Here is an 11,577-nt window from a genome sequence, read left to right as displayed (position 1 = left end):
ATGTGTGATGGGACCAGGGTGGGAGATGCTGCAGCTGCTGCTTTGATTATTGAACTTCTTCAATGTGCTCCTTGTGCCTTGTCAGTGACGGTGAGAGCCCTGATTGACTCTTCCTTATGAACTGGGTAATTAGAAATATTTAACATGTAAATCAACGTTTTTTTCTTGTTTTTTTTTCTTAAATTTTGAAAGGAACATTATGGTCTGTTTTAATTAAAAATCCCTTTAAGAGGATATTGGTGGATAGTGTCAGTGTATTTGCACGTGTTTCTTTGTCCTTCTGTTCTAAGGTCTTGTTACAGTGCTGGCACTCTACCAGCAAAGCTTTATGAACATTTAGACCTGTTGTTCTGACTTCCACTTTTGTTTCTAATATCTGTGTACCATTGCATGTATTTTTATGTATGTACATACATATTTATCTCCCATAACAGTATTTTCCAAGAGTGTTAACCTTTTCCTTGACATGAAGGTAACTTGTTTTAGAGATACCGTTCAGTTTTAAGTCTCGTTTATTTCTTCTTTTTAATTTTCACGTAGCATAAATGGTATAGATTGTATTTTTAGACTTTCAATGTATTTGCAGAGATATAGTACCAAAACCAAAAGGGATATGTTTTAAATATTTATATATATCAATAGATTATAATGATGTTCATATAAAAGCTGCTTGTTCTGTGGGTTTCCCAATCAGATCTAGTCAAGAAGAGAGCTAGATTAGTTAGCAGTTATGCAAGCCTTTGTGCCCTTCTTTGTGCCCTTTGTACTGAGGAATTGCTTTCAAAGTGCGTGAGATCTGCTTCTTGGAGACAGCCTGACTTGACTAACAGCTGCCAGGACACTTTGCCCCATCTCTGCCTGCTCAGGAGGGAACGGCTTAATGGAAGGTGAGCTGTTCCTTCATGTGCTGTAATGGAAGCTACAGCCCTTCAGGAATCTTCCCAATCGATGACTTTCATAGAGCCAGTAACCCCCGCATGGCCTTCTGAAGGCAGTGGGTCCCTTCAACCACGTAGCTCAGTCTGCTGTTGTGCCAAGAGTCAGTGTGCTACGTCTTAAGAGAAAGCCAGCCCTTGGCATTGTAATAAGGATGCCACTGAACATACAGACTGTAACAAAATGGTAAACAGTGTTCACTTGTTTTTAGGCAGTTTCATTGAGCTGATGAGCATTACCGTTGTCATCCTGCCATTTCAAGTGTTCCTGATCTTCAGATTTCTGTCTGCTGTTTCCATTAGTTTTCAATACACGGCATCGATGATTTTCCAGCTTATCTGGTGATAGCTTCAGTTATTTTTTTTCTACAAAGAAGTAGGTGGGAAGAAAGGCAAACCTTTAGTCACAGTATAAAGTAGAATACCTTATTGTGCCGCTCCACTTCTATGGCTTGTATTCTCCATTTTACTTACCAGCCTAATGTAAATAGTAGTCATTTGGGTATCTGGTTTCTCGTCCTTTGTCCTACATGAGGTAGGAGCAGCTCTTTCAGTGTCTGTAGCTGTCTGGGTAGTGTATTTCTGCCCTCATCTCATAGTTTGGTTCCTGTCAACTCCATTATTGTAGGGCAGAATGTGAGATGCCGCTGGGCGGTTGTCACAGTGCTGCTTGTACATACTGTTAATTACATGTAGGTGTGAAAATAAAGATTGTGTTCCTTCTGCTGTCTGGGTTGGCTGTGTAGGGACAAGTCCAGCAGTATTCGAACAGGGTGTGACAGCAATGACTTGGGTGTATCTGCTGAACTTGGAACTTTAACCCATTTTGTTCGTGGGCTTTCTGGTTGTGACCCTACTTACATCTACAAGCTAAAAACCTCCGGAGTCAGCACAAACAATTGCCTTTGTGCAAAGGGGGTGACCCTTCTTGGGGTTATGGTCTCTTGTTGAGGATGCAGACATGTCTGCTGGGCAGGCTGTGTTCCCAGCCCTGCCTCTGGCAGTCACCCCTTCAAAAGCTTCTACGCTCCTCTGAGAGCATCCATAGCTTTCAGTGTGTTGGAGTTAGCTCTGCAAAGGCAGATAGCCCTGCAGATGTGAGCCTGGGCTGTTGCCTTTGTGGACGAGTGAATCATTCTCTTATAGGTATCACTGTATGTCTCTCGCTTCCTGCATCAGAGGACTCTGAAATGTTGCTCACTTTCCTTCCAAGCTCACTTTCATCAGATTATAGTTGTATAAACCACCAATTTTGTGTGATTTAATCTCTGGCAGAGTTGCTGGTTTTGTTATCAGTTATTATGGCCTGTGTGAATTTATTCAGACTTCCTCTACAATATACTCCACTCTGCCTTTGTGTTTGAGTCGCTTTAATTTTCCTGGTAGAGAACTATTAGAAAATATCCTCTGAAGGAAAATTCTGCACACATATTTTCCCAAATTTAGTGCTTCTCACCAATTATAGCTGTGTACCTCAGTGCTTTGTGCTCCCAGATGGTTAAATGAGAAAGGTTTTTCTTTATCTGACTTTTTAATCTGATTAAATAAGAGACACATAAGTATTTTAATGAACAAATAAGGAAACATTATTGCTTTACTTTACAGGTTTTGTTTATGGTTGACCTGTGCTCTGGTTCATCTCAGATACCCGAGGAGCAGAAAGATGGTTTGGTGTGTGTGGTAAGAGCTGGGTTTCCTTAGTGCTGGTTTCAGAGCACAGTTAGGCTTCCAGTACTTCCACAGGAGGGAAGTTTGTGCTTTTAGCTGGGTGAGAAAGCTGTGCTGCTATATGCAAGATGAGGGATCAATAGAATCCTTGAACAAGGTGATGCAGTGAAGGTTTCATGCAGCAAAAGATAAAAGTAATAGGGACAGGCTTGAAACTTCTGTTTTTGAAATAGAAGGCACATCTTTGTGGTGTAGTTTCCAACTGCATGATGTAAGTATGGCACCTGAGAAACTACATTTCAGTATCTAAAACATTTGTACATACAGAAATATCTTCTGAACATTCAGGCATATCAAACAAAGCCTGTAGAGGGCATAGAAAAATGTTCTTTAAGAAATGAAGGCAGTGTTTGCATGGAGACGGCTTCCTACTGTGTGTCTTGCAGGAGCTGCTGTCAGCAGAAGTGCTGTTAGCAGCACAGTTACAGATTGCAGGCCTGGAGTTTGTATCCAGTGGTGTCTATGGGAGCAGTTTGATTTGTGATACATATTTCAATTTCTTTGAGAATCTTAATTGCTAGTTCTGGTATTTCTCTTATAATCTGTCAGTCTTGGAATTCTCTTTTCCTGGTATGATTTTATTTGTATTTCTGGAGTCAAAAGAACCAAGTAAACATGCAGTTCTTTCTATGTTATTACATGAGGAATGACCTTATAGCTGTAACATGGTGGTGAAAGTAATGCAGTTAACTTTTATTCATACCACTTGTAAATATATCTTAGGATTTCCACGTTGTTTCTGCCATTCTGTGCTGGTTGTTCCTCCCATGAGATGGGGGTAATGCTTATTTAGTGCTGGTAGAGAAGTGCTGGTACAACTCCTTGTACACATCTGTCATTGGCCATGTGTTTTCTTCTTTTCCATTCTGCTCCTTTCTGTTTTGCCCATTGGGAATCCCTGAGATCTGATCTAAGCCAAAAAGCCTGGCTTCAAAACTACCCAGAAAGTAGTAGGGGCTGGGGGCTGTGAGATCACAAGCACTTCTGCCAGCCCCAGGAACAACGTAATAGGACCAGGAGCTCAGCTGGAGGAAAAGGCACTTTTTAGCAACAGCTCACTTCTAAATTTACTTAATGGGATCGTAAAACCTCAGGCTAAAGTTCTTCGTGTAGATTAATGTCTCTTAATTGTAGGATGTCTCATGTTTGCTGTTGGTGGAGAAGCACTTCACCCTGGCAGTAGTGAATTGCAGTGACAAAAGTAGTGTGTAATGGGCAGAAGTTTGGTGGAAGTTCTGTCCTGGATGGAACAGGGCAGAAATTGGATGTAGTGGACATGGAGCTCTCCTGCCCATTGCTGGTCTTCTGAAGTGGGTCCTTCTGTGCCTCTTGGTGTCGAAGACGGTATCAATGAACTGACTGTTGAACTTTTGGATTGACCATTTTCTTAGAAAAATATTTATTAAAATTGATATAAAATATTAAATAATATTTGGCAAGAACAAGATTAGTGCATAAGTAAAGTAGCGACTATTAAGTTTTTAGTAACAGAGTGTTGATAGGTGACTTCAGGCCATTAACCTTCAGCCTCTGAAAATCAGGCGAACTTTTCAAGGCAGCTTTGCTGACTGAAAGCAGTCTTAAAGTTGTTAAATGGGTAATGATCACCTTCACAGCGCAGGAACTGTATATTCCAAGTGACTGAAGAGCAGAATTCTTACGTGCAAAAGGTACCAGCGTGATGGTTACCCTACTTACAGAATCACATTGGGACAGGGAGCTTAAAAATTGATGCTGTTTTATTTCTTCTCCTAATTCTAGCATCTTGATTATCGAGTGCTTGCAAAGTAGCTGATGCTTTGCTTGCTGTTGTTCCTCAGGAGCTGTTCTTTAAAAGTCTCCGTTTCTATTATAGGGTTGATTCTTTTGTTTAATGCTATCGATTGTTGCTAAACAAAACGTGAATTGTCTTATCTAAAAGCAGCAATTGAACAGTGAGCTACTTGAGCTCTACTGGTGTTCTTAAGACTTTTTTCCCTCAATTCTGTGTATGTCTCTTTACAGTGACAGTGGTGTTATTAACTTACACTCAGCATCTTCACTTCCTTGTGTCCTTATTTTCTCAGTGTATTAACAGCCGTTGTTGTGTAATGTGGCTGTTTAAGTTTTCTTTCACCATTTCTGATCATAAACTGTATATTTGGATTTTATTTTGTGATCTTCCCTTACACATACATACAGATGTGTCTGCAGGAGAATGACTCTGTGCTTATTTTAACAAAGAGAGTGCTCAGTTCATCTCCTAGATAGGAAGAAAAGAACCTAATTTGGGGCAGAAGGATTAAGTTTTGCTGGAGGGGTTAAAAAGGGAGGTTTGGCTGAGGACACCAGATTTTATAGCCAGAAGAAACCCTCCAGTGGGTACAGCCTGGGGCTAAGGGTATTTAGAATGGCAGCCAGTGAGGTCTGCAGTCAGTCAGCTGGGAAAAGGATGGGAGCAACCTGTCTGTTCTTAGTCTGCCTGTGCATTATTTTAGAACAGATTTTCTGTTTCTTTTCTAAGCAGTGCTGGTTTTGTTGTCTGCTTTGGAATTCGTGAACGTTTATTTGTTTTCTTCTTGCAATTTGCTTTCATCTGCTTTGACTTCAAATAGGGTTCAGGATAGCAAGCTTTGCCTGGGGATGGGAGAAAAGTAATCAGTGCACCGAGGAAACCTCAGCCAACACAGTGGGTTAAAATGGCTTAAAATGTTGTGCCTAAGCTAAGAAATGCATCGTGGTGTGGATTATGGGGTTCCTCTGTGACTGTGGAAAGGGGGGAAGACAAAGGCAAGCTCTGCTAATTCATAGCCATGGTGCTTATTGCAATCTAAAGGGACAATCTAAAGGGAAAGCCAACTAGGCAGAGCAGCTTATCGTTTGTGGTGTCTGCTTCTAGTACAGCTGAGGACACAGACCTCGTCAGCATTTCTTCTGGCTGAAAATGTTGGTTCCTTTTTCCTCCACTGCTGTAATTTATTATTGCTTAGTTGGGGATCCATCACCTACGTAGTACAGTTCAGGAAAGTCAGAAGTAAACTGCTTTCAAGTGTGATTGCATCTATAATAGAAAGTAATTAAGCGCAATTTTGAGACAATAGAACGCACAAATTAATGGGAGGTGGTTATTTTAAATGTATGTGATTTAGGAATTAATATTTTTAATCTCTTTGAAGAAATTAATAAGAAGAGATTCTTGAGTCTTAAGAAGCTTAATCCTAACATCAACTGAAGTGTAATTATTATGTGAATAGCACTTTAAAATGAACTTTTCATGTCTCTAGTGGGGAGTGTTTGGGCTGTACTGAAAAGCTGCTCCTTTGACTGTAGTGAGGGTGCTGGTAGAAATAAATGACAGATGTGATTTGTCCCAAAGTCAAATTGAGCTGTTCAAATTCTACACTTAGTCATAAATAACCATTTCATATTCTATACAGCTTCCGTCTACAATAAAATAGTAATAATGTTAAACAAAAAACATGTGTGGAATTGTTCATTGCATTGCTTAACATTGAAAAAGAAAAAGGGGAGTAGGATGGGGGTAGGATGGATTTTTAGCGTGGAAATGGGCTGAGAAGTGTTTGTGATGGTGATGCAGTGTGGTGTGCAGGCAGAAGCCCTTTGGACGTTGGATCCAACATATCAGGAAGTGTGGAGCTCATTGCTTCCTTGAGGTCGCCAGAGCTTAAGTGGATTTGCTGATCTCAGCTGCTGTAAATGGAGAAGTTGTCTGTAAATTACCTTGAATTGTGAGCTCGTTCAAGTACCAAGCTCGGTACTAACCCAGAAATATGCTCCTTTCTGTCAAGGTTTCCTTGTTTTCTGTTGCAGCTTTGTCTCCTGTTTTGCTCAGAAGTGCCAAGAAGGCCACTTTCTTCTGTCTGAAATGAGGAGAGGAGGCTGTCAGGTTTTAAGCTATGGCAGCAAGTGGGAACATTTTGAAAGAGAGAAAGATATCTCATTGCAAGATGATAAAACTGGGGAGGGGGAAGAACAGGGTGGGGAGAGCACGTAACAAAGCGGTCAGTTTGTTTTGGTAGAACTGATGGTGTTTTGATTTGGAAAGTCCTGGAACTGAAACACACAGATTCTTATTATGGAATATTGTAACAATATTGACTGGCTGTTTTCATAGAGGGGCTTTAAATGCCGTCACTCGGTCCTTGAATTTGTTAGCAGAATTGCCTCAATTGAAAAAGAGAAAATCACAATAAAGCTATTGCAGTGGAGCTCTAAGATATTTCGTACGTGTTTTGTTTAAAAGCTTTACTGTTTTCACATCACAACTGAGAATTAACACCTTCAGTCCTGGGCTTCAGTGGCAGAGCTGACTCAGCAGTAACAGACTGCATGTCAATTCCTGCTCCTTGCCCTCCAGTTTAGCTTTATTCATACACCCCAAAAACCCCACGTTCCCTCACAGTGTGGTACCCAGACCAGCTGTCCTCTGCAGGCATGCGTTGTTTGTCTTTAAGGAAAATAAAACCTATATAAATACCACTTTTCTTCTTTTCAGATACTTACGTTTGAGACCAAGAACCCGACAGAGCTAGCTGAGCGCTTACGGTCTGTGTGTGGAAACCAGAGCAATGCTTATGCTCGACTGCTGGAGTACCGCCTGAATGCTCTGCGAGGACTCTGGAATGCCCAGCGGCAGCTGGCGTTGGAGGAGCAGCATGACAGGGAGAGCTCGGGGGATGAAGAAGCACTGGCTTTACTCAAACGTCAAGGCTTGTTACAGCAGCCTGAGCAGGCGCCCTTTACTTCACGAATGGGGCTTCTGCTGGTTTTTCCCCTCATTCAGTCTCAAAGCAGAACAGACCCTTCTCTCTGTAACATAACCGCTGAGGTGCTATTGAATTGCCTTCGAGACTGCCAGCCTTTGAGCTTGACTAAGGAGCCAGCTGACTGTCTCAATGGGATAGAGTCTCTGCTGTGCTCATGGTTGGAAGAAACTTCTGCTTCAGGTCATCAGATTCCGTATAAGCAAAAGGAAAATGCTGCTGCTGCCCTAGTTGCCTTGGCTTGTGCAAGGTAAGGAAACTGGATTGAGATGGTATTGATAGAGTTTATACTTTAACATAAGAATCAAAAATGATGTGCCCACACAGTTGATGTTTCTTTGCAGCTTACTTTTGTCTTTTCCTAACACCTAAGTACTGGTATGGGACGGGTGAAACTGGCAAACTAAGTATTTATTTTTTTCATGTGTTCAACATACGTAGAACAGAAGGATCTAGGTTAGAAATGTGCACATGTATATATTTTCCCCCCAGATGTCAGTTTTCAGGAATTATGGCATGTTTCTTTGTTGGTTGAGTTGTGAAAGCTACATTTCAAATAGTGCTTTTGAAATGGAAGTTGATTTTGTATTTCCTTTGCAAATCTCTCTTGCGTTGCTTGTGGAGATGCAACATCTGACGTGCTCTGTTTACCTGAGAAAGCACTGCGTGTTTCCTTTAAATATGTATGTCGTGCATTGGGTACCCATTATAGAGAGAGAGTCTTCAAAATGAGATGATTATTGAGATTCCTGGTTGCAATCTTGTGTTTTGTGTTACTAAGAATAAAGCAGCAGGGTGAGTATGGATTTAAATAATTAATTGAGGTGCTTTGAAGTATTTGGCGTCAATTTTCTTCAAGCTGAGGTTTATCTGTGAGAGCACACAGCTGAAAATGGCAGTGGGGAAAATGTGGTTTTGGAGGTGGATGAGGAGATGGCGGCTGTTCGAGTTAAGGACCCATGACTGACCATGTGTGACAGAAAGCAGAAGGCTGCATTCAGTGGAGCGCTTGGTAGGGATCTCTTCAGCTCAGCAGTCAGGCTTCTGAAGAAATCAATTCCTAAGCAGCTATTGTCATAGCTAAGGCACAGTCATGATTCTTGTTTTTAGCTGGGCTCTTGTGCCTGGGAATAAAGCCAGCACATCTTTCAGAAGATGTTTTTTTTCTGATAGCCTGACCTTTAAAACAGAAACTGTAAAGTAAGTGTATTTTAAAGACCTCTATTTTTGGGGGGCTGAGGAGCCAAACACAGAGTTTTCCTCTTTCTTAATACACGGATTTCATAAGTTCTGCAAAGAAAAGACTTTAACAGACAAATGAACAAGAGCTATATTTAGAATTACAAACTCCATCTGCTTGTAAATACCATGGTGAAATTTTAAAGCAACGTATTTCTATGTAGTATAAGAAGTGTTTTTTTGCTTGGGTTTAATTTTGCTCTAGTAACTGTCTGATTCTTGTGTACATTTTGGTCCATCACTTCAAATGGGAAAGAGCTTCCAACTTCATGTTCAGAAGTAATCAAACTCATGATAATAAACACATTAGTTTAAGTCTTTTCTATTTTACACAAAAAAGCCATCTCTGGGTTATGTATGCAGCAGCTCTTATGGTAATGCTGTGCCTCAGTCCCATGAAGACCCACATGTTGTATTTGAGGCTCTGAAAGTGCTCAGTGAGCAACAGGAAATATTGAAAGTAGCTGCCTATGATAGATGGAAACCTGAGGTATTTTACTGTGTGCCTGGATGGCTTTTACTGAGTGTGTTGTTTGTCACACAGTTGCTGATCTCCTTACCTGCATGGTGCTTCATCCCCTTCCAAAAAGACAGTGTGACTTAGACTGGCAGTTAGCCAGCATCCTTCTTCCTTTATGTTACCCTCTCTTCCTCTTTTCTCTTTCTCTACAAAAGAATGAAAATCAACCAGAAAAGAAATGCAAGTTAGAAAAGAATCTTGATGAAATATCTTGGCTACTCTCTTTATGGTACTGGATATTATATTCTACATAGATGCTGTTGTCTGTGTGCTTTCAGTCTTGTTTCAATAGACATCTTTAATTCATGTTTTTCTTATCCTTTTAGAGGGTCGCTGAAAACCTTTGTTCATACAGTACATCTATTACAGAAACAGACTGACCTGGGAACCTTGCCTGTGGCTGATGTCTTATACAGGTTTGTAGTGACTTTTCTAATTCTAGTACTTTTTCCTCAGCTCTGATAGTTGATAAATGCATTTACAGGTAAATGTCTTTAAATGTAATGAAAATATTCAGGGCTTTTGAAAGCTGTAGCAAAGATTGAAATTTCTTCAATTAAAGAAGGAATACATTAGAAAGTCAAATCTAAAAGAATCCAGTTATTTGTTTGGTAAAATGCTGAGGATTCCTTTAAGTAGCTTATGTCCCCTGACAGAAGAAAACGTGCTTTAAAATAAATAAAACTTCATTTAAACTTTTGATGAAGGTGGTTTTTGTTACAGCTGTTCTCTATGCTTCTTACCTCGTTTTGTCTTTAAAGGTTGCTGCTTTTGGAGGGAGGCCCTGGCTCGCCTTCTTGTTTGCTTGGAGGAAAGCATATTGTGTCCTGGGGCTTTGAAGACATGTTACCTGCACCCGATGCCAACAGTAGCTCTAGTGGTGAAAATAAAGGTGAATAATTTTGTGTCTCTCAGTATTAGCAGAGGAGAATAAAAACATTTTTTGTGGTTAAGAATTATTTAAAAAAATAAAATGATGTAGGGCAGTAGAATTGAAAAGGATTTCATCTTTTCTGTTGGATGTTGTGTAAAAGCAGCTACAGTACAGGTCGGGTGACTGAAAGCTGAAGGGCTTAGAAGGGAGAGAGAAGCCTGATTAGGTGAGGAGTGTGAGGGCAGCAGCAGCCTGGGCACTTTGTTGTCAGAGTGTACATTCAAAGCTGAAGTTTTATCTAATTGGGTCATTGTATTTTAGAAGTACTAAATGGTGTATGTTTAGCTTGTCATCTCAACTCTTCTCAAGCTAATCTAACTAGAATATGTAAATGACTTGTTATAAGTTGGTTTGGGGATCAGGTAAGAAAAAAAAGTATTGTTTTGATTTAAAATGAAGAGATTGCATTGATCTCAGTGTAGCTTTTAAAATACAAGCTAGTAGGTGTCTGAAGAGTTACTTTGTGCTTGCTGCAGTGCAGGTGCCTTTTGAACTGGTCCAGTGCTTTAGGTGGAGCAAACCATCAAAAGCTGTAGCTATGGTGACCATCCCTGATTTCAGGGGGAGTTTTTCAGAGAGGTCAAACTGATTTTGGGCCAATATCCCCCCCATTAATCTTTCAGTGAGTGTAATTTATTTGTCACATATGCACTATCCCTGTATTCAGTAGCTGTCGCTGGCACAGCATGTTTGTTTGTACAAGTTCAGAGCCTTTTTTTGTTTGTTTCCCTTGGATGACTGTGGAAATTATGTGAATTTAAATAGGTTGACTGAAACGGTTTATTGACATCTCTGTTACAAGGCTTTGTCCTGTGTGTCCCTTCTTGACTGTTAGTAATTACTGCTTTCTGAGTGACAGAGTTGTGGCACAAATACATTTTGTCTTAATTTTAGCAAAGTTCAGGGGTGTAAGGGGCAATTTACTGCCTGGAAGAGAAGTGTGGTATTGTATCAGAAATTGGATCAAAGCACAGAATTACACTACTCCTTTCCCACAAGCAGTATGTTATGGTAATGGACGTTGTCCTGAGCAGGAAGGCCTATGTAGGCATTAATCCTGCATGTACTAGTATGTTAACTTGTACGTTAATCTTACTTTCAGTCCTGGATTCTGAACATTACCTGTTGCAAAAGGAGAATTATATTCTGCTCCTTTGAGTTGTTCTGAAGTGTTGAATAGCAGGTGCCCAAGTTGGTGTATATTATAGCCCCTAATTCCTGTTAGGTTTATTTATTCACTAGGAAATTAACCTTGCCTTGCTTATATGAGTTGTGTGCAATCCAAATGCTGCTTTAAGAGACTAAAGAAAGGTAAAGAAGTTCCACTAAGAAGAACTGAACTTCAACGATGTTCCAGTATCTCTTAGAACACCGAATAATAAATTCAGTATTAAAAAAGCAGTTCTGACTTGTCAACTGTGGCCTGTTGTGAGCATCTGTTGGCTTTCTGTTACTGTT

General features: G+C 40.3%; 1 protein-coding gene and 1 long non-coding RNA gene across 6 annotated transcripts in view; one reads left to right on the top strand and one right to left on the bottom strand.

Annotated features, from left to right (window-relative positions):
* The window catches only part of HECTD4 (HECT domain E3 ubiquitin protein ligase 4), a 60,765-nt gene that overhangs the window by 2,132 nt on the left and 47,056 nt on the right, over positions 1-11,577 (top strand). For all 5 annotated transcript variants that reach the window (XM_015877752.2, XM_015877751.2, XM_015877750.2 and 2 more), the window contains exons 2-4: positions 7,159-7,676; positions 9,512-9,601; positions 9,947-10,077. In XM_015877752.2, coding sequence (XP_015733238.1) covers positions 7,159-7,676; positions 9,512-9,601; positions 9,947-10,077 — 739 coding nt within the window. The remainder of the gene's footprint in view (positions 1-7,158; positions 7,677-9,511; positions 9,602-9,946; positions 10,078-11,577) is intronic.
* On the bottom strand, positions 4,104-10,014 carry LOC107321166. Its single transcript, XR_001558482.2, has 3 exons — positions 9,929-10,014; positions 9,226-9,331; positions 4,104-6,523 (listed from the first exon to the last, which is right to left on the bottom strand). It is a non-coding gene; the product is annotated as an uncharacterized LOC107321166 (long non-coding RNA).

This window comes from Coturnix japonica, chromosome 15 (assembly GCF_001577835.2).
Source record: "Coturnix japonica isolate 7356 chromosome 15, Coturnix japonica 2.1, whole genome shotgun sequence".
NCBI classification, from domain to species: Eukaryota; Metazoa; Chordata; class Aves; order Galliformes; family Phasianidae; genus Coturnix; species Coturnix japonica.
Note: the sequence above shows the minus strand (reverse complement) of the source record. Positions and strands in the feature narration are given on the sequence as shown.